Source organism: Typopeltis vanoorti, chromosome 21 (genome assembly GCF_054136105.1).
Source record: "Typopeltis vanoorti isolate ZY-2024b chromosome 21, IOZ_Tvanoo_1.0, whole genome shotgun sequence".
Classification (NCBI taxonomy): Eukaryota; Metazoa; Arthropoda; class Arachnida; order Uropygi; family Thelyphonidae; genus Typopeltis; species Typopeltis vanoorti.
This window is the reverse complement of record NC_143569.1, coordinates 26,694,249-26,719,048: the sequence shown is the minus strand read 5'-3', so window position 1 is coordinate 26,719,048 and position 24,800 is coordinate 26,694,249. Positions and strand designations below refer to the sequence as shown.

At 34.0% G+C, this 24,800-nt stretch overlaps 1 protein-coding gene across 1 annotated transcript in view; it reads right to left on the bottom strand.

The window, feature by feature from the left end:
* Nucleotides 1–24,457, bottom strand: part of LOC150094685 (cell adhesion molecule Dscam1-like) — a 639,127-nt gene extending 614,670 nt beyond the window's left edge. The window contains exon 1 of the mRNA XM_090411623.1: nucleotides 24,403–24,457. Coding sequence (XP_090267749.1) covers nucleotides 24,403–24,457 — 55 coding nt within the window. The remainder of the gene's footprint in view (nucleotides 1–24,402) is intronic.
* Between the last annotated feature and the right edge of the window lie 343 nt (nucleotides 24,458–24,800).

Here is a 24,800-nt window from a genome sequence, read left to right as displayed (position 1 = left end):
AACTCGATTTTACCCAAACATCTAACAAAAGATATGTCACTGTTCTGGATGACCATGTGGCCAGCCCGCTCCTCATTAACGAACAGCCTTTGAGCACGGATGTTTGTGTACTTCGTTAGGTAGATGATTTCAATCTCCCACTGAAAGAACACCATTCTGCCTATCCCGTCAGCGGTCTAAAATTGGTTGAAATAATACCATGTTTGGGTTCTGGTGTTCACAGATCAATAATCCTTAGCCCACTTATGACAAGAAACGTGCTATAAGCTTTCCGACACTAATATTATGTTTAGCATTTACATATTATAATCTATCATTTCTCCTTTGTAAACATAACAAACGATCCAAGGAATTAGTGTGTCCAGGAGTTCCTCGAGGCAGTCGGTTGCATCTTTGGTTATAGATCTAGGATCGATTCCTATCAAAGAGGCAATGAAAATTTCAAGGATTTTTAACTTAAGCGATTAACATTACTCAAATAGAAGTTTTCTCTTCAGACATTTTACTGTTGTCTTCAAAATAGACATGAAATGAACAATGTCTCCAGTCATGGAAGCGTATGAAGTTAGGATTAAACGGTCTATCAGACTAAATTTGAGTTAAGTAGGGTCATTAACCCGCCATGGTACTTATTAGAGTCTGAAGTGGCTTGAAGAGTACTACGTTTATATAATTGTAAGTCGACGTACAAAATGATCAAGCTCATAAAATATGCAGATGATAAACAGTATATGGCACTCACAATGAACTTAATCATCCACCAATAAACGACATTCTACCACGCTCAATATGTATAGTGCTCAATATTCATTTTTTCAATGAACATTTTAATTTAAAAATAGCTTCATAATTCTATGGATATGGCTCGTATATAGTACAACTAAGCAAATGCATGCACATTGGATTTAAATTTTGCCGTTTGAATCTGAAAACATTATTTTTCTGAGAAAAAAAAATAACGATATTAGAAAAATCTATAATTTCTAATTATAAACAATTACAGTAATTCTGTGACCAGAAATGTTAAATAAAATGTCCATTATATGGTTCCAAGATTAGGTGTTTTGTGATAAAAACACCTGTCAAAGAAAGAAAGCGTGATAAATTACTCCGAGATAAAAAAAAGATTGCGATGTATTGACCCAGAACCTGTTCTTTTATAGCGTATAAACAAACAGACTCTAATGGTTACTATGCAACAGTGTTTTTCTATAGCAACACGATTTATTATTGGAACAAGTGAATCCAGAGACAGTTCGCTATGTGTGTACACATCTAAATTAATTTATAATTTGTAATATATAGTGTTAATTTTTTCTGCTAAGACGGTCGGTTTTATAAACAAAAATTCGAATGAATTTTAATTAATTAGCATTCCAAATTTAACTAAAATCAGTCTAACGGACTTTAGGGTAGACTGAGTTTGAAACGTATAATGTATGAGTCAGTGTAACGTATGACTAAGTCTAGTCATACGTTACAATGACGAAAATAAAGACACGACGAACAAAATCAATCTAATTGGTGCTTGCATGTCTTGAAATGCACACCTAAACAAATGTTCGGAGAATATGTGGGACTGGAACAATTAAATTATGAGTCCGTACCGTAGCAATGTCTGTGCCAAAATGCATTTTATTATACATAAGACAAAAATAAAGTAACTACATTTAATTGCATTGTTTCTCAAGGTCAGCATTATTCCAGCAATAATTCTCGATATCATAGACCTAATTAACTACGATAATAAAATACGAACCCATCTACGTTATACTGCTCGCTAACGTAGATTCATCTAAATGACGTTTGGAAAATTGACGTAAAGAAAAATTAAGTTGTAAGCAATCTCTTGATTTTTAAAATACATTATAATACGGGCTTAAGATCATAGAAAAAGAAAATAAACTTTTGAACAAACTACTCGTCTTGCTTAAAACGATTTAATGAATTGAGATTGTTTCTGTACCAAAAACAAAGTCTTGTACCAGACTTCCTGCAATTAGCAATGTGTTCTCTGTGGTCCCTAAAAGACATGATTTATCGATGTGCAGAACAGATTGTGTTAGAAGAGAAATTATTTCCTTAAATTAACATATGCTAAATATTCTTTGTTAATAATCAGTAGTCAGAACTTGAGTATCAGATATTTCGAATAAATTACTAATTTCTGCTTTTTTTGCACGCTTTTCCTGCTTGTGGTAGCCACAACGTAACTAGAAGAGCTACGTAGAAAGCAGATAATCATTCTTCACACATACCGCATCAGTTATTTCAAGTGGCAGCCTCGTAAAATGAATAACATCTATTAGACTGACGGCGAGTATTATTTATAGTTCAACTCCTGCTTAATTCTTTATAGTCAAGGCAGATGTCGCTTTTTCAACCATTGTCCCTGCGAAGTAACATTGGAAAGTCAGCTATAAGTGTCACGCAATGAGGACACCACACGATCAAGGTATTAATCATTCTCTTGCTTCGGTCTCAGGGAGGTGATCCATAATTTTGTTATCTTTCCTGTACTGCCTGTTTTTAACGTCCGCAATACATGGGGTTCTATTGATTACAGCTGACAGACATCCACTAATATCGGAATTTTCTGTTTACATGAACGACCCAACAACTGATGGCCACCATCAGGGATTTCTTTGCTGCCAAAAATAGGAGTTGCATGCAGTGCAAATGTTTACACAGAAAAAAGGATAGATTTCTTTGTTAAATTGCAGATATTAAGACAATATCACGAAGGATAGAAATTTTGACAGGAGAACGTTTCAGTCAATTGATATTAAGGTAATATGAGTTTCTGGGTATAAGTTACGATTTTTTTTTTAAATAATGGAAATTAGTATCAACGTTATCAGAAAATGAATAGGATTTTCCATGCTTCCATTTTAATACCTCAAACTGCTGAGTGACACATCCAGCTGGGATGATCGGGAGCACACAAGGTGATGATTTCTATTATTGAAATCCAGTTTCTTCCTCAATGGAACTAAGAATATTTTCATATTTTTAACGAAGTTTATTTGTCACATTTGATTTATTGAATCAGCAAAGAAGGTCAAGATCGTCTTTCCCATTTGCATTAACTTAAATTCAATTAAGTTTACGGAACCGTTCACGCATAAATCAACTGTCAAAATAATTTACTGCAACCATTCCTATAAATTGTATCTACAGAATCCTCAGATGTTTTATAAGTGATCAGTTTTTAATAAACTATTTTTACAATTCATTTTAACTTTTAAGTAAATTTAATTAGAATAAAAAAGTAACACACTACTTGTATGAATAGCAATTACGAAGCTATTACTATTGTCATTTCAATTCGTATTCAAACGCATTGCTAACAGTATTGTGTTTCGCTAACGATTTTTTCACACATGGAATCCTCACTGCCAAGAGATATTTCGTTATGTTGCTGTGTATTTCATTGCATAAGTTTCCACATTGGTTATTGCATGAATAAACTTTTCAAGCTCCAAACAACTGTCATCTCTGAACCATGTTCTTTTGTACTTAACATGGTTCAGAGATGACAATCGTTTGCTTACTTCTTTCCCGAAATATGTAATCATTAAGATATTATCGAGTGTAGTAATAATCATTCAACAATTCTTTCTCAATTAAGACGTTTTACAACACTCTCTGTAAAGATGTTTACTTTTAAAAAAGGATGAAATTTCAGTTCCATTGATTACATTCAACGTTAATGATATTGTAATCAAGGTATACCCGTCTTCCTTTCATATTTTAATTTGTAAATTCTCTAATAATGTTTATTTTCTGTATCAGAAATTGACAGCTGATTTGCTGTTTCATTCAACACACATTTCTAAATGCATTTGGGACAATCCATTTTGTATCCCTTGAGGGAGAAGCCTATAAAAAGAGAACAAGCGAATGAGAAATACCTACCATCCACTATTAGGATGCAGCAGTGGAAATTAAAAGATGGGAGTAACCATTGTGTGTAAGCATTCGTTAATATCACAAAAGAGAACACTCCTTACTCTTATGATTTATAAAACATACGTCCGTCTATTCTGAATTGACCTTATATCACAAATATCAGTATTTGATTAGGAAGAAACAAACCAATAGTGCACACAGATATAAACTGCTGCTGCTGCAGCAACCTTGATTTTAATAAATAAACGTGATCTATCATATAACACTAAACTGTTTCTTTTCAAACTAGAAATCAATCTTCTTTCAATTCTTGCGTTTCCACTTCAGCAGTTTCGTCCCTGTTCTACGTTTGTGTGTAATGACTTCATTCGCGGTCCCAACCCCTGCCAATAGATGTCACTGTTGTATTTATTCGCACAAACGGATACCCATTTCATGACTTGCTCTTCTACGATTCTGAATCCATCTTGCCAACAGATGCAACCATTAGCATTCAATTAAAATTTAATACATCGTCTCTTATTATGCATTCCACGCAACCATCAACTGTAAGGGCAGGGCAAGGATATCACGCAAAAGAAAACTGCCTACTTCATTCCCTTGTTTCACTGTTAAACCTACTATATGCACGAGTCAAAGTTAAGAACAAATGCTCATCGATCGAGACGAAATCCCTGACAATTCTCTTAAATAATTGAGTTAGGTGAAGACTGAAATAATCACATAGAAGCATGTCAATGATTAGAGCACAAACTAGTCGATTGGTGGACAAAACACAGAGCACGTGATTCAATTTATGCAGAGTCGGTGCTCTATAGAGTCCAGAACTGATAAGCATTTCAATGATGTCGATATTACGTTATCCAGAAAGATGTTGGAAATTTTTTTTTTTATATTAATCTGAATAATACGCGATGATGGATTACCTTCCTTCTCTTTGAGTTCATTAATGTCAAAGACATGCATTAGAAAAACAATTTTAATATCGGAAGATCTTCAAGATGTTTCAAACCCATTCGTAGAGAATAATTACTAGCGTTTAAGACGACTTGAAAATTATTTCATTATTGATCCTAAGTGGATGGTAAACTAAATCAATATACATTTATTAAACGAACATATATTTACATTATCGGTTTCTTTATTTTATGACATTCGCAAACTTTTATCTAATTTTGAAATTGATACTTTAACGATATTCACGCTATCTTTGGAAAGTCTTTTTTTTGTTTTATTTTTAAACCCAATTTCAACACACTTGGGGAATTCTTCAAAATGTTGCCTTAATTGTTTCTCTAAAGGTGTTTTTATTCATTACATATTTCACAAATTGGAATTAGCAACCTTAAGATATCTTCTAATTATATTCCATCACATCATTAATTTTTGATCGTTATCCTTTGGAAATTCGGGTTTGTGCGAAAAGAATCGCTGCACTGATTTACAGAAAGAGAATATTAATCAAAGACCCAATGTTACGGAGCGAAACAGAATCTATTGGTACTTCATGAGTAGAATGACCTTTTTTACCCTAGCAAATCTAATATTTGCACTTCACTCCCGAAACAGTTTGAACTCACGTTAATGTCTCCTTTAATTTATCGAAGTTCTGGAATCCACTTTGGCATAATTCGCCTCTAATTTCTGTCTCTGTAGCAAACTGAATTTCTTGAAGTCTTTTTATTTTTCTAGTATTCATTCTTCGTTTACTGCATCCGACAATCTCAAATCTACGCATTCAAATTTTATTTGCACAACGCTCTAGCAGTTCCAAGTCTTTTATTGGTTTAACTGCTGTTCATTGTTGCGTCTTTCTTCCTACGTAATCTTTTGCGAGATTTTAGTTATTACATTTATGATGCTCAATAGCTGCGTTATTTATATTTAATACATTAATTTTAATGTTATGAAGGTTTATTTGTTTGGAGGGGACTTTTTGATTTTACAAAAACATACAAAAGATCCAAAATTGATAACAAAAGTGTAGATTGTTTTCAGAATTGTATATTTTTACGCTTAGTCAGTAGTCCATATAGTTCAAATTATAAAATGTTCTTTCGAATTATCCAATAATTATCTGTAAAAGTGGTAACCACGTTGTCATAATGCTAATCTAACTTTGGATTAGGCAGTTGCAGCAAGCCATCTCCCATTGGCGTCCGCAGAAATTTTTCCAGGTGGGTTGGGGAACAAAGCTTGGAGACAAATAATTACATCAATAAATTTTTATTTTTTTTTTTTTTCACAAGCAGATCCGGGGGGGGGAGTGGCCCGTTTCCCCCTCTGTGGACGCCCGTGCATCTCCCTGAGTTGGTAAGACGGTCATGTTTTTGTTAAACTCATGCAAGGCATATGATGGAATTAAAATAGTCACGGAAATATGGGCAAAAAGAAACACACATAAGTGGCTATGAAAGTATTATCTTTGGAATAGAACGACGGTTGTATGTTACAGACATAAAAACTCTCTGTGAATGCAGTAGAGTTCATTAAAATCACGGGGGGGGGGAAGAAAACATTTTAAACTTCTATTAAAAGTTTCCAGTAACCTTGATAAGTTTTCAGAACTGTCGTTATCAGTTATATCCAAAAGCCTTGCACAGGATTCATACACCACTAATTATACATATTTACAGCATCAATAACGGGAGGGATGTCTGAAGTTTCATTAACACAAGCTGTCGACAGGAATTTATGACGATAAATGCGTTTGGCTAAAACAGAGAAACAAATTAGTCGCTGGCGAATTGCAGCTTCAAAAGAATGATTCGCTTTGATCGCATCCAATATGAGCCATATTTTCTCATAGTCTTCTCTCTCTCAACAGTATTAGGGGATAATTAATTACTGCTAAAATTAAATGGGGGCTTGTTTTCTTGTTCACACCGTAACACGTGCTGGTGCAAAGCCCTGGGTGAGGATCAATTAGAACGCTTGCAATTTTATCATCCAGTTTAATTTTGCATTAATTATAAAACCAATAAGTACGCGTCAGGGGGTTACAGCTTCATATAATAGAATCAGCTGCAAGAATCTGAAGTAATCTGGCAGTGAAAAGTATACTTAATTAGAGGGCGGGTGGATTGGGGGCTTAGATCACCACATTGCGGAACCTGCAGAATTGCAGTAGCTTTGAAAATGTCATATCGGGGTGCGATAAATCAAGTGTGGTGATTTATCACGAGAATGCTACGATCCCTGTGATAATCTGACACAAAAGATCTATGAGCAAATGGTGTGCTAGTCTACGTCTTACTGAGTTTGTTAACACCTCCTTAAAGTGGTTTCCATATATAATTATCATATTTAGCAAACATCTCCATCATCGTAAAAGAACCATTCCTAATTTTTTTCTCTAATTATTATTAGTCCACTTTCTGCCTGGGCTCATAAAAAAGCACAGCTTCCAAATTTGCAAAATAAATTTAAAGTATTGAAAATAATCCAATCAGCAGTACCCTAAAACCAACTCCACACTGCTTTAGGACGATATTTTGAGTTCCTTTTTTCGCATTCCAATGTATATTATTTATTTAAAATTGAATTTATTTTGCTGTCAAATGTATCCTGCATTCCCATGCCTATTTGTAGGAATGAGTATACTTCAATTAGTTTAAACGAGGGCAGTAAATATATTTAGGCAGCGATACATTTATCTTCCAGATATCACTTTAGTCTTTACATACCTAAAAAAAAAATTTAAGTACGTCGGATTTTCGTCGAGTAAGTAGCATACAGCAAAAGGCGAATTAGCATTCATCTTTCAATGTATGCTACTTAGGGCTTAAAACGCAACAGGTAAACTGAGTAATATTTGAAAAGAAAGGAAAAGAAAGTCTCTCTGAAACGAATAATTAAAACTAAAACTGAGATAACAAGACACGCTTCAGTAAAAATTCAAAAATGCTTAACATTTTTCGCTCTAAAACAGGTTTTGTATAATTATCATATAGGATAATGATGACTGTTCCAACACAATAATATTTGTAACCTTTCGATTATTTTAATACTTTAATTGAAATAAGGCATTTTACTTAATACAAATATAATCATAGATATCAGACTAATAATTTTTGTTTTGTATCCGATAGCTTAAATACCGATAATACCCCCAATATTCAAAACGAAACTACGAAAGCTTTCAGAAACAACAGGAATTCGCGAAGAACAACAAATGGGATGTAAAGGGGAGTTCCAAGACAGCGCTATTTGGAAGTATTGCGTAATAAGGCAACTTTAGCTTGCCATCCATTCCCCATCAGCGGGCCTGATGAAGCCATATATAACGGATGTCTGACATAGATTTTCGATCGGCTCGGCTCCGTTATACAGAAACCCAACACACATTTAATAGACGTAGCAGACGCACCAACCAAACCACTCGGTGCTCTTAATCGGCCCACATATTTCCCTCTCTTGCACCAGCTGGCGCAGAAGTTGTAGGAAAGATGTTGCATTGAATCAGCAGAAGGCCAGTCTGACCCTTGCGACCACGTGACAAGCGTGCTACTATTATGGCTCGTGTCCTTCGTCTATAAGTCCCCCCCCCCCGACATTTCCTGGCCTGGTATTGATCATCTATCTTATAGAGCAACATTCCAATATGTGTGACTCCGGCTACGTTTTTCTTTTGCCCACATTATGACTAACCTACGGCTCGGAGACTGTGTTGACATATCGTCTAGGTTCAGTTACTTCTTCGTGTGGCTCTTTCTTTCGAGCAAACATAATTTCTCAAACATCAACCAACGTTGCTTTCGTATATGGCTATCTTCATTCGATTTATGTGAGCTGTATTTTCCTAACCACTGCAACTACCAATAAGGTTTCTTTTTTTTTTTGAAGGTACCTAAGGGCTATTCAGATATCATGCGATTTTCCTAATGCCCAAGAGAGAAGAAAATTCAATATTTAAATAAATTAAAGAATAAAAAATTTCTTTCTCTTCGTGTGTGTGTGTGTGTGTGTGTGTGTGTGTATAAAATTAGATGGCTAGGCATATTTTAAAGTAACAGCTATTAGTTTTATTAAAGAACTAATATTAAGCATTTAAAAACATTAAAGTTAATACAGTATTTTAAAATTAATTGTAAGCATAAAAAACATACAACAGTATATTTTCATATATACAATTAAAATCATTGTTACGTTCAACAGTTCTTTTTTTAATTGTTATGGCTAACAATAGTTTCCGTGAAAATGATCACTCATGAATTAAGCCTATTTATTAGTTTACCCTTAAAGAAAAATACTTCGCACAGAAAGACGTGATGGCTTTCGAATTCAACAGTTAGCTGAACATGAACCTGAAGCACACAAATTTATCGATCGGATTTGGTGTTAGGAACTTGGTCGACGGTGTAGTCGAGCACCCTGACTCATAGTATAAAAATATCAATTATCTACCCAGTAACGTAGTTCCATTGAATGTTTCTGCTTTCATTATTACAATTTTTAATGCACAGCTTTCAGTCTTTCAAACAGAATAAAAATAAAATCACTGAATATAAATATAAAAGTGAAATTTCAGAATTACTTTTTTTAACTAATTAGGAATTAATTTTCCTAATTCTACACTGCAGTTCATCAACAAGCAGCAAAATATCGCACTGCGGTCAGCGTAACATGAAGACGGGTACAATGCAACCTGCTATTTCATCAGCGTATTAAGTTGATACTTTTTTTTCTCTCAGATAGGAGGCGTTAGTGTGGTAGTTGTTGAATACAAGTATGACTAATTTCTCAATATTTGCAGCTGTAGCCTTTTCTTCTACTTATTCTATGGAGAATGCTCTTTATAACGTTAACAGATAAATTAGTAAACCAAACGAACTAATTTACTCATGAATATATTCCATTAACAAAATTAGTCAAAAACGTCAGTTGATATTAACAACAATCAGAGACACAGCTCAAAACGAACTGCTATTCTAACAAAGCACTTGTTACATATAAATTAAAACTAGGATTATCGTATGAAATAATTCGGCATTTTAAATTGAACTCAAAAGCCAGAGGGGGGGGGGGAATAAATTTAGTGACTTCTTGAGTATCAGCTGACCAATTAAAACAATCAAAAAGAGGTCATCTTTTCATAAATGCTACATGAAATATATCGATCACAGCTAATCATTTCTTACATTCTACAATGTGTTTTTGTCGCGGTTCGTCTGATCCAAGTGACATGTTTCACATAATATTAAAAAAAAAAATTAAATAAATAAATAAAAAAGTACCAGTATTTCACTTCGATGACTGTATCTGCATTTTTCTCTCCGACTTGTCCACTTTCCGGATATTAAACTGTAAAATGCCTTGGAAGATGCTCTCCATAACAGGATACGAAGTTTTCAGGCACCTGTAGGTATAAATGCTCATCTCCGTCAGTGATAAAGGACACGGTTATTTTATTTCGAATCATTTTGTTTGAAATAAATTAAAAGAAAATTTCTTTAGGCATAACTATCAGACCATTATGATAATGGAAACAGTTTATGCCAACTCAGTATTCCTATCGTATTACGCAAGCCACTAAAAGATCTGTTATTTAGCATAATTGATTTACTAGAACGTTTTCGAGGTCATTAACCCAACTGAATAAATAACACCCAAACCAATTAATCCCCCACCGAGTCTTATTCGAATACCAGGAATGAACTACCGATAGTCTATCGAACCATACTTATCCACTGGAGAATTTTCTCCAAACTAGCAACTGCATCATTCCAGCAAGACAAATACTGTAAATAAAAACTGCAAGAGGCCCAAAGACGTAATGTACAGTCCTAGTAGTTCAACGAGAAAGTCATTACTGAGAACATATCCGCGTGGCTATAATTTCCTGAGCTTTGCTACCAAAACTTGGTGCAGTCAAAATGTATCTGTGGGTAACTATATTGAGCTAAACGGAAAACTATATCCGTTTTTATTTCATTTCAACTAAGTTTTTTTTCCTGTCTCAGTAGAAGGAGAAAACTCTAAAGTTTTGTATAATTTTTCACTTAGAGAAAGCAAGAAAGAGAAGAAAAACAGAAGAAAAGTGGCAGCAGAGATTAGACAGTAAAGCTCGTATAACATCCCTTTCCTACTCCCACTACCAAACATCAGGCAACAATCGCGGATCGACTGACGCTACTATTTATTTCAGATACAAGGTGGAACTAACTTTACTAGAAACGTAAAGGGGGAAAAGAAGGAAAGGGGGGGATGTGTTGTAAATGTCTCTTGGGACGATTGGACTTTCGTACTGAATCTTCAAGGAAAGAGAGAGAGAGAGGAAGTTCAATTTAGCGAAAGTTTAAATTGCAGCGGTTGCTCGGTTGAAATTTAACGGTCAAAGGCAGGCATGGAAATATCTCTATGTTTTATTTATTTCTCCTGTGTGCAAGTAAATGATGGTAAGATCGTCCTTTTCTATATGTTCATGAGTAAAATCACAGCCTTAGTTGGTTACTGGGAAAAAATATCAGTTCGCAATGTGATGGAATATTCGAAGGTGCATCCAAATTACCATAACATTTGTGACGCTTTCATGAGAGAAAGCTAATTAACATTATTAATATTCAACAATACTACAAAGACTCAAACAATTTTAATTGTTTCAAACTGGTCTGTTGCAATATTGAGCAGAAAGATAACAATGCCTATCATTGCAGACGAACGATGAATATATTTTCATTGTTATAAACTAGTCCGTTGTAAGAACAGTCTATCGAGGCTATCCACGTGAAACAGAAGCATTTTTCGTTTACCCAACCGGCTGAATACGAAGATTCAAAAGGCTTACAACAGAATAGAGTATACAGGTCAGAATTTACATCGTCTGATAGATCGCACCTTTCACATCTCTTTTACCTTGCATTGTTGAGAATGTCCGAAGAATGGTTCGCCGCTCTCCTTTATGCCCTCTCATTCTTTTGTATGGATGTTATTGACAACTGAGTGACTACTAAGAATGACGACGTGTTCAAAAGGTCTTCTTAATGTCCTTTGTGACGAAGAGGCAAAACGCCCACTTGTCAAGACATACTTGCTTGTTTTCTTCTGCTTCAGTTCTTCGTTATTCCTTCTTATATTTCATTCTTGTTGAACTTGTGTGCGACTTTCATAGCCAACTGTTGTCGCAGAGGGAACGCAGGTCTGTTCATCGATCAAGACGGTTTCTTCTTCATTTTTTATTCATTCCTTTCCATTTACATTGCTTGACCGTTTGTCTGCTTTCCCAAAATCGATCGTGAGAAACTCCTCAATATGAATCCCGTGTTGTTATTCACGATGTATAACACGTCACTAAAGGACGAGACAAAATGCTAATTTTCATACGCTCCTGTCATCTCTTACTGTTATATTTAGAAGACTGAGATCGACAATATTTGCAGGTGCGCACAATACAACTCTTCTGAGAACAGATTTCAATTAAGTGTATTACGTAAGATGTAATAAGCATCTATTTGATTCGTCTTGTTCGTCTAACAAAAAGAACCTAACAGATACTCTCCTATAGTACGAAATTTTTATGCAATTATAGTAAACTTTTTTTTGAAATTCAGTAGTTGGGATCTTCTATAAAGTTGAATGAATTACCTCAGTTTTGGTTTCCAACAGTAGTTTTGTAGTCGCAAAAAAATTAGGCAAATGATACAAATCATACGTCACAAACAGTTACACAAGTTCGAAGTATTTAAACAATTAAACAGATCTAGGTTCAATAGTTTTGATAACGTTGATACCCTATACGGACACCATTCCTAACTCCACCCATTTTCAAATCTTTTATGATTGTCACTAATATTATCTATAATAACATATTCTCTGAAGGGTAAAATTTCTTTCTTTTTTGTAAGGATAACATAATATGGTAAGGATGTATATTAAGAAAAATACAGGATAGCATTTAATTCATCTTATTTCTTAACTATAAGTGTATGTTTCACGGTAGCCACTGTACATACTGTAGATAAACGAAATGCATCTAAATCTAGACTTCCCTAAGAACAGTTATTCTTAGGCACTTTTAAGTATTTGCCGCGTATCCTACTCTGCTTCATTACTGAATATTCAAATTAATTCATGTCGTATTCGACCTATTAAAAGTAAGTATCCTAATACTTACTTTTAATAGTAAGTATCCTAATAATGAATTCTTCAACTCAAAGGTAATATAAAGATTTATAATTAAGTGTTCCCATAACTCAAGTGAAACAAGGTTGTAAAATTATTATATTTGTTTATATTTCCTATTTTACCTCCCTAATCATCGCGTAACAGTCAGGTGTAGGACTTTTCATTCCCAATTTTTCTTTACCTAAGATCAGCGATCCCAACTACAGCATGTAATGATCCACTATGTGGATCATTACATGGCCCCAAGAAGAGATCCTAGACTTTTTTAAATATTGGAACTGAAACATCGATTTTATTTATTTTCAATGAAAGATTGTCAAAGATCCATTTTTAACTCTCAAACTGTTGTAAATTCAATGGAATTTTTAATTCAAATTAACTCAAAGGATCGCTCTAAACTGTGCTAGTAAGCACATGTAACAAGAAAACAAACCATCTCGGAATTTAAATGCTTTATATATTAAAATCATTAGAATGAAGCACTCTAAATAGCGGACACATGCAATACACGCTGTAATTTTTTATTTATTACTTAATAAATAAAAATTTCGGGAGCAATATTTTGCTGCCAACTTTAATTAAATGATGAAGTTCCTTTGAGATGATTTTTAAACCACCTCAAAATGAGCTTACTAAAATATTGTGGATATTGTGAAAGGTAGCAATTTGCTGATACATTGCTAGTGAATACAGCGATTGAAAAAATCACCACACAATTGAACTGAACGCGATGATATCTGTTTAAACGAAGAGTGAAGTACTTAGGTTAACTGTAGCTCTCTCTTAACACATTTATTTTAATTTACGACCTCATTTGAGTGAATTGTAGTGAATTCGATATACCGTCTTCATGTTACGTTACAGTGACAAAGAGATTAATTCTCAGATTAGCATTATGACTCTCAAAGATCACCACATGCTATTTAAGGCATCTTATGTTCAAGTACTGCAACGAGTAGAACGCATTAGCTATTTAATTAGGCTCTTCTAACCGAAAACAAAGCTTACGTGACCCCTCAGAACACTTAAGAACTTTTGAATAGTTACGAGATAACATTCATAATGAAACATATTCGTATAATGAAACTGATAAAGTGGTTTCCTTAAACACATCGGTTGCAAAGATATTTGAACGTGTTCATTGTTCAAATTGCAACTTTTAAACTTAATCTTTCCCATTTTCACTTCCTCGCTGAGAGAAAATTTGGTGCCCATGAATACGTTTATCGTGTGTTTGTAAAATACCTGCTTATTTAATCACGTAGATAATATACCACTGCTATCGCTAACTATGTTAACACACAAGATATGGATGAAAATAAAAGTAAAAAGGAAATAGAGAGATGGTCAACAGCTATCACGATTACACTTAATAAAGCTACTTGGGTTAAATATTCGTTTGGCGGACGGGCCTGATCAATATAAAACAATTTCACTTCATCTGAGTAGATAATAGAGCTCTGTAAAGGGGTGGGGGGAGGCGCAGAAAAGGGTGGGTTCTGGAGAAGGAAAAGCGACTTCAATTATCACGAAAGCAAACGAGGTTACGTGATAAGCTGTATTGTTTCAAGTCCATTGTTAGGCGTGGATCACTTCATTGTCATTCTACTAAGCAGAAAGAAGGGCGCGTGTCTCGCTGCGTGCATGCCTAACCGACGTAAGCCACTTCTAACAATGAATTCTGTCGTGGGCTAAGAAAAACGGGCACAAGATCACGATAAGACTTATATGAGTTTGCCGTGAATGTTAGCTACCGAAAATTAATTAGGAAATGTTCGCGGTGGAGAGACAGAAAAAGAATGCAATGATGGGTCTTGGTTTTATTATTGCGAAAAATGCTAATTTAAGATATTCTATAACATCCGGTGCATGAAAGAGAAGGAGGGAACAAACTTAAAAATCTCTAAAGAAGTTTCGCTTTCATTGAACGAACGCCTTTTGGGGAGTATTTGGTGAACTTCCTCAAACTCCTACATGCTAAAGTTATGAAGCTGAATTTTTAAGTAATTATGAACAAAAATGGATTTTTGACGCTTTGAAGAATGAAGGTGTTATGGGTTTATACGAAGGTAGTGTGAAGGTAAAAGATCGATGAGTATGTATTCTTAAAGGTTAACTTACTTTATAGAAATTGGTCTATTAAAAATAGTTAACATAACAGCACATCAACAGATGATAGTCTGAATACACTGTATTTATTTATCAGTTTTTAAACTGTTCTAAAAATCAGACTAAATTTGAATTCAGATTAGCTAGCAACAAATTATTACAACAGTTGATAAAATGCGCTCAGTATTTTTGCAAAACAGTCAATAGAATATACGTTAGTAACTCCGTTTTACAAAATAGCTACTAGAATATAGTTCACGATACATTTTCTAAAAAAGCAGCCACTAGAATATACATCCGAAATGCTTTTTTGTTTTACAAAACATCTACTAGAATGTACGGCAACAATGCTTTTTACAAAAACGATGTTCAACAATATATTCTAGTAGAATATACGGCAACAATGCTTTTTACAAAAACGATGTTCAACAATATATTCTAGTAGAACATACGGCAACAATGCTTTTTACAAAACAATGCTTTTTGCAAAACTCTAGTAGAATATATGGCAACAATGCTTTTTACAAAACAATGTTTATAATATGATAGCAATCAAACAGTTCGATTATACAGCATTTAGTTGTTGTTTTTTTACTTATTTAACCAAGTTTAAAAACTATTGCAATAAATGAACGAAAGAGTAATCAAATCAAAGAGATACATTTTTTCTGTTTGTTAACAAACGCCACATATCATTTAATGAATAATGTTTAGAGAAAATTATTGTTAAATAATTATCAATCTTTAGGGAGTTACAAATCTAAACGTAGCACTATTTGTGAGAAGAACATTGGAATAGTCAAAACTTTCAAATAATATTAACTTCTTTATTGTCCCTGAATGTCATTTTTATAAATAAATTCCGTGACTCGGAAGTAACGCGGATTGAACGAAAATATTCATCGGTTGCGATACTCCGATTTTTACTATTAATCGTCAGCATTTGCCGGAGCTGTGAAGAAGGGTGGAAATGAGAGGATGCTCCCAGATTCCCATTTTGTTTCGTTCAAAATCGCGATCTCTTTTTCTCTTAGATAAATGAAGCAAAGAAAAATTCCAGCCCTGCTATCAATGTTGTTATTTCTTTCGTTGTCTGATCGCAGTGAGACGGCCATGCTTCATTGAACCTCACCGTTACCTGAGGCAGCCAGGGGATAACTGTCACGTGCATTTCCCGTTCAGGATGCGTTTCGCTTGCGTTTGTTTCCTGTATGAAATGGATTTTCTGCACTGTAAGAGTGAAACTTGTTTTTCTTTCTTTCTTTTTCGTTTTAGAATCGGACAGAGTGGAATGAGGATGAAAAACTAACCAGGCTTGACTTTCTGTATCATTATTAATGATTGCTGCAGGGCAACCATCTTTAGATGAAAGGGAAGCTCGTTTTGCATTTAAAGAATAAGCACAAAGTCTTAAAAACTTAAGTTTTTTTTTCTTTTCCTTTTAAGATTAATTGACCTTTCGCTTTGGTGTGCAAGTGCAGAGGAGGTTATTAAAAATGTAACTAGGGCATTTAATGTAGCATGGAAACATTAATTTTAATGACCGTTTTACTTCAATTCTGTACAAGAGATTTGCCACTAAGGGCCTACCATATAAAAAAAAAATCAAAGAATTTTTTTCCATATTAAACAGCAGATTTTTCAGGAAAGGCCATTGTGTGTTTTGTTATATTTTGTTCGCTATACTGATAGTTGGTTTAAAAGATATTTCATGCCGCACCCTTCCATGTGTTCACTTATCGCTTCGTATTCTTTTTACTGAATTAAACAAACAGCACTATAGGAACAATCCAGGTTTGAATCCGAGCACCCTACCTTACACAACTTCGTGAGTGGCAAGTGATAGCATTTATTCAGTATATAATCTTGCCGTCTCCAAACAGCCGAATAAACATAAACTTGCACCAAACTGTTCATCATAATATTACATTACAGAATTATCAGATTTAAACTCAAGTATAGTTTAAATCGGATCACTAGTTAATTCAACAAATTCGCCATCTTAAACACCAGATGCCGTTAAATGATGTCCAGCCAGATGAGAGTTATTACTTTGTTCTCTTCCTAAGCATTTTAGGTTTGATTTTGAACACCGAATTTCAGTAAAATTAGTTCAGGACTAAGTAATGGCACGCGTTCATAAATAATAATGCTGATTACGAGTATAGACCAGATTGGTCGGTTCCGGTCTCATTATCCAATATCCTTTTTTGAGATCTTCCATGCCTTCTCTTTCCAACTGGCTTATTTGGATGAAATCTCCATCTTATTTGGCAAAAGTGATCTAATGTTACTCATCTCAAAAATAAAATAATAATAATAAAATAAAATAATAATAATAAAATAAATAAATAAAAATCGTTTAGTTTTATTTTATTATTAGGATGGTTCTGAAGAAGTTGTGTCCAAATCACTTGGAATAATCTTAGTAAATAATGAGATATATGAAAATAATTCTTTTTTTTTTATTATTATCGCGCCTTTCTTAGCTAAGACTAAGATTACGCAAACAATCTTCTTCTTCCTAAGCAAGGCTGTCGTTATTTATGGAGGAATTAATTTTTTTTTAGATTAGCTACCGTTCTGACAAGAAGCGAGCAGACTTTAAGTTAACTGAAAACGGGAAGAAATCTACGATCAAATTACTATACATGGATTACAGTAAGTATTACCAGGTGAGTAATACGGACGTTGCCAGAGAAGTAAACTTTTTTTGTTATTTACAGGACATGGTTCTAATCCCGTTTAAGATTCAAGAAGCCTTTATGACTTTTCAAATGAAGGTGACAGGATTTTCATTGAAAACTCCTTTATCATCCCGTTAAACAGGCAAACTATCAGAAGATACTTGCAATTAATACAAATGCGCTAACCTTATCAAATCAATTGATTCGGCAGCAATAAAACTAGTGAGTGTTAAGCCACCATGTTTCTGACCACCTCTGAGATTCGATCCCCGTTTTTGTTTTAAAAGCTTAAAAAAAAGCAAATAAATTGAGGTGTAATCAGCATAAGCCGATTATTATTTTGGCTGTTTAATAAAAGAAAAAGATGAAGGCTTTCAATTAGTTCAACATTTTCTTTTGATGCACTCAAACACTTATTTACTCATAAGGAAATGGTAAGTGTTTGGCCTGATCGCTAATTTCCTGCACACTTCATTAAGATCCCAACACGAGTGTAACCATAATATTAGTTTGGAAGCCTCGTGTTCAATTAAAAGCGATCTTAATTAGTACACGTATTTAATCATTTTCATTACACGATTGGCAAATAATTTGTTAATCATAGTAGCGGAAATTTTAAAGAAAACTCAGTCATCAAAGAGGTTGAGAAGTTCTATCCTGTTATACTTCAAACGAGCACGTAATTTAAATTAAGACATTTCTATCGATACTCAAAAAGATGCAGTTCTGATAAAATTGAAAAGAGATGATAAAAAAAAAAATTAACTCTATATTCTAGGCGACAAAAACATATTTCAGACAAGCATATCTTTTTAAATTTAAGCGAGTTCGTCTGCTTATCGGTGTATGCTTTTCTTTCCATTAATTGCATCTGGTGAAGAGGCATAAGTAATTAAAATGATTTGCTACACCCAAGTCAGAATTAAAATTCTAATAAAGGGAACCACATTGCATTAACATGATTACAGGAATCGTAATGCTGTTATCGGCAGTCATATCTTGGTTAACAAATTCAAAATGAAAAAAAAAAAAAAAAAATATTAAGAAAATTAACGTCAGCTGCAAAAATTAATACTTCAAATGGAACATTAATTTTTTTGTTTTATATTTATTTCCTCATGTATAAATAATTAAATTGCTAACCTAATTTAATATTCGATTAATATCAAGTTAATGTTAAATTTTAATAATAAGCTAAACATCGATGTGAATTAGCGAGCCTCCTGCGTTCCAGACAGGAGGCTCGCTTTTCCAACCTTCTTCCAAAAATCAGACAAATCACCCAAATAACATACGTGTTAAATGCCATCTTGTAATGGTTCAAAGCCTTAGTAGATTCAGTGCCAACTGTACACAAACAAACGTCTCTAACAACCTTTTCTAAGCTAGTCTATTGTTATCACTTATAAACACTTAAATGACGTCTGAGCCTATGCTGATATTTAAGAGATCCAACAGATTGTAATTATTATTATTTGACATCTCCAGGGAGTCCAAGGACTCATCAAGGGAGGGCAGCTTCTCTACAGCTCCGTCTCCACCATTCAATCACCAATTGACTGCAACTACACCATCGCCATCTACCGCCGATCGCCACTAGTATTTCACACAGACAATCGCAAACATCCATTCCCACGGCGGGATTCGAACCCGCAGCCTTTTGGCTGGAGAGAGGATACGCTATCCATTCGGCCAACCAGGCCAGAAATCTACCAAGCAGCATCTAAAATATCTTGATGTTATTTAAAATTCAAAGTGAGTTGGAAGAACCTTTTCTATATCACGTAGGGAATGTTGAAACCCAATGGGTTTCAGTCCAATGTCTAGTGCTCATCTATTTGTCTCATTAGTATTCACCAGACCGCAGAATGAAGGACGATGAGTTAATTTGGAACGAAGCCAACCAAAGTTAATTCCATATTAGATAAAAATGAACATAATCTAAAATAGATTATAGTCACAACGCAATCTATTTTATATTAGGTTGTGCATCCAATATAATCAGCACTCCTGTCGACTGGGAAATCTTCTAGTTAAATAACTCCACACTTTTCATCGAAAAACCAGACAGACGAGCCATCTACCAAAACAGCCTACACGATGCTGAAGATAGATCATCAATATTAATAAAATACTAAATCACGAACAATTCTTCTAAATATTAAATTACTCCATTTATTGTCATAAATATTTTGTTTATACCTCATGTCTGCAAGATAATTCACACAACTGTGGGCACTGTTTTCTTATGATGCGTTATTGATTTTTAAATTATCATTTAATTCTTTGGATAGTAATTTTTTATTTGATAATTAGCCTAAAAGGAATTCTCCTATAATGCAGTGGCTTAAGATTTCTTTTCTATTTTTATTACTTTTTATATTTTTATCTTGTCCGGAAACCGACCAAGATTGAACTTTTTCAGCTTTTTTGTGTCTCTGTGAAAGTGTTTCTTGGAGCGATATTTCTAAAACATTAAGAAAATTAGGACAATTAAGGTAAACTAAGAAAATAACCCCTACTTACCCTTAGTTCAATTCATTTATCATTCTCATTGAACTATTTCAATTAAATATTAGAACTGTTAGCGAAGAAGAAGAAAAAAACGCGAGAAAATGGAGAGAACGCACCAGGATTACTGTTTGTTCTGTTATAACTTATTTTTTAAGGCAAAAAAAACTTTCAGAAAATCTGGACTTGATGGAAAAATGTTAACAATAGTTTCTAAATTCTTAGTAAGAAATAGCAGTAAAAATACGTGGTAGAAATATGAAATTGAATTTTATTACTAAACTCGAAAATCAATTAAACAGGAAGCAATTTCAAGTGAAGCGATGTAAGTGAATTTCAAGCTATAAAACGGAATAACACGTCTCTCCCTCCCTCCCTCTCTCTCTCTCTCTCTGCAACTTGAAGGCGCTAGAAAATACAAGGAGCTCTTTCTGTCATTAGAATGGCTAATTGAAATGAAGAGAAAAGGGAAAAAATGATCCTGTTGGAGACTTAAGTACTGTAAGAGAAAATATAACTTAGTACAGAAAATATGTAAGAAAAATTGGAGGAAAAGGCAGAACTGATAGTGCTTGTAAGCTTTTTATTAGAATCGCACTAAAGCATAAAAATGAAGACAATGGAGATATGACACGCAAATAATGGAAAATGTCTGATTGTTGTGCTTTTATTACAGACGATGATCTTCAATGTCGTCCAAGATACATTATTCTACAGAATATTCGAAATCAAATGTACATCTACTGACCAATCGAAACACAATAACTCTTCGAAAATGTAAATACTCAAGTCGATAATTTTAGCTAACGTAAGTGTTGTTTATGCCTCTTGTAGCAATTGTTGATTCCAAATGAAGGTTTCTGCGAAATTATTACAGTACAAATGGTTGCAGTTATAATCCTTTCCGAGAAAATAAGCACAGTCTCAACACATGGAAACAATATAACTTGAATATTTCTGAAATTGATCCGAAAATTAATTCTGACAGGAGGCAATATTCAGGTGTTGAATATCTCAAAGCTTTCACGCATTGCAAATAAACTTGATATTAACCAATGAAGCTCTCGCTCTCATGAGGGGGCGCTATTTCTTGGGAGATTAAGAAACATTTCACCTATATTTATTTAAGGTATACTTTCTATATGACTAATCTATACGTTTTCTATGAACGAATTTATAGATATACATACCTTCAATAAACTAGAGAAGTATTATGCTTGAACTGGATTGGCATCGCATTTAATATGAAATTCCCATGATCTTGGTTCTTTGACGCATCGCAGTTTTTCATTTATCAAATATTTCTTTATTGCTAGTTGGGGAGATCCTCTTCATAAAGTTCATTAAAGACCTGGAGACCTATGGTAACAGTTAGCATGCATTACAAGAATGAAGTGTGACGATGTATGACATTCTACTTTAACTTTTAATGTCCAGAACAATTACGTCACAATGTAACTCCAATAAATAGTTTCCATTGTTGTGAACATGACTCTTATTGGCCAATGTTTTTCAACAATAGGTTTACGTGTGCCATACAATTATTTTAGCCAAAGCATCAACAAATACGTTTTGTTTCGAATTTATTCATTACTGATACTTGAGTGCCGATGTGGAATATATGATAAAACTATATTTTCCATTATTATAGCTGATACAATTAAAGTTGTTTCGCTGCATTGGTAACCCATGACCTAAATATATATACACGGAAAGAAACACATTTTTTTTTTTGTTTAATATTACATCGAATTTTGTGTTGTTTTGTAAAGCCATGCATTCTTTTTTAGCATAAACCCACGACAAAAGAGCTATCTACCCAAAACAATTCGGCAATCTAATAATATTTATGGCAAAGTATTTATTATTTATAGCTCACCTGAAAGTCATAGGAAACTTCCTCTCAGTTATCCTAGCATACTGTGTGAGAAAGCTGTAAGTCACAACCGTCTTTACATCTCTTTGAAAATAATTCTATACAGTGAAGTGCAGCCATTCGTTACGTACGTTATTACAAACAGCTATCGCCGTTTAAATATAGTTCCCCACTTACCCGAAGAAACAGAATAGATCCCTTACTCCTTTAAAACCAGACGTTTAAATTTAGGGCCCATTCGTGACTAAACCCCGGTATTCTCATAGAGAAAAACACACAGTCCGTCACAATTCATAGGCGTAGTTAGATAGGCGAAATCATCTTTTATATTTATGGAGCTCATAGAGCAGTTTCTTTTGTTTAAGAATGCGAGGCATAGCTTCGGAAAAAAGCCAGAAATATTTTTATTACATCTTCCGTTAGATGGTGCTCCAGTCGACCTCCCATAAACTGCTCTTTGCCATATGTTACTATTACTTATGTTTTTACGGCTAAAGGTTCGCGAGATTCGAGTCGCATCATAAGCCTTCCCGCTGCTGGAGCGTAAATGTTCTCTTCCACTACAATCTAAAGTAATGGAAGTGCTTTTGCTCAAAGTCGAGAGTAATATAACACCTCTCTGAAACCGAATATTTCTTGCGTTTTTTCTTCCTTACTCATCTCCGAAGTATTCTCCAGACAAAAAACGTGTCTGTAGACGAAATAAAAGATTTTTGTGTTAGTCGAATGCACAGTTATGGTTTTTATTCCCTCGAGTACCAACCTACGAAAGTCACTGATGCTGTCATTTTTCTGATTTAATCTTTTATTTATCACTGTTGCTATGGAGTGGAGAAGCAAACTATGGTTTAGCATAAATAGCCGAAAAGGAAACCAGTGGGAATAAATAATATTGGCCCGCCAAGTGACAACTGTAAACTTGGGATTGTTGGAAGCAAAAAGAGAGTCTAAAGTTTCAAATCAAGTGATAGTTGCGTAAGAATTTACTTCTGGGACGAATAGAAACAATTTCTTGAAGTCAACCAGAAAAGTTTGATATTTAGAAAGATATTGCAAAGAATATGCCATAAAATATTTTTCTTACTCTCAAATTCTGACCTAAAAGCAGTTAAATATATTTACCGATACCCACCATTTTCTTGGTATGAATATAACAAATGTATTTTTCAAATAAGTGTAAGAATTATGCTCAGATATTGCTTATAGTATACCAATCCCAGAAGTTGTTCGATATGTCTGTTGGACATATCGAACAACTTTTCTGAGAAAGTTATTCGATTTGAGCCAAAATCAAAACGAATTTAGTTAATGCTGTTTGGTTCGATCAGCACACAGACAACTGAAGTCAGAATGTATCGGAGTCTCATCATCATTTTGCGATCTTAAATTGATGTCTTTTATATGAATATGTTATCGTATCTCTTTCTTTAAGAAGGCTAATAAATAGCGGTTTCCATAATACGTCTGCTAAATTTAACTATAGAATATATTCAAAAATAAATAGATGTACTCCACTTTGTGAAATCAAGTTCGATTGCTTTTCACGGTTGCTTATGTCGATGTGCTTGTTAAACCACTCAAAAAGGGATTTTACGTTTTTGTCTTTTACGATATTCTTAGTAATTCTAAGAGTATGTTTTCCCTCTACTTAAAATTTTCCTGAATTCCTCTTTTGCGAATCTGATAGAACCAGGAACAAACTATCTAACTTATCGTACTAACTAACTTATCGTAGAAATTAGCCACAACATTTGGATAATAAAAAAGTCATCACAAATATCTCGTTATTCGTGTAACTAATTATTGTAATTTTGTATTGATTTGTGTGCCACAAATCAATAGTAGGAACTTTTAACTCCGGTCAACTAGTAGTTCTGTTTGGTTGAAGTCTCCTCGCAATATAACACGCAAAGAAAGACTTAATTAATATTGATAGCCTACTAATCGTTTTAATAACGTGTTTCGATTAAAAGAATAATATTAGCTGCATGCAATGCAGTACTAACTCGAGCGATGTATGTTAATGCAAAGTCTTTGGATAATGAAGTTAAAAATATCGCAGGGGGGGGTAACAATGGGAGAAAGAGAAAATGTACCGCCCGCTAGAACCTGGGTTCCGATCTCATCTGAGAAACATTATGGATTTTTCCAAGTTAAAGTGAATTAACACATGCGGAGACTTACCTATATTTCTTCCTAACTTCCGAAGAGAAAGTCCAGTCGAAGTAATTTTAGACATTATGATACACGGCCTCTGAGCATAGTTGTCTGGACAGTAATTTCGAGTCATAAAATTAGACCTTATCTGATTCCACCCCAAAAAAAGGACCATCTGATTTCTCAGAATGAAACAGTACCACTAATAATAATTATCCTTTATTCCACTACGAAAACTCCTCATTACCATCCATTTATCTTCCTAATCTTACCTGAAATTAGACGTTTTAAACTGTTTTTTTCTCTCATCGATTTTAGCTTATTTTTACTGTTAACCTCTTCAATGGAATAGTTACTTGGCTGCAGAAAAACCTGATTGAAAAAAAAAAAAAATTACCACTAAAGGTACGATTTTTTTCATTAAA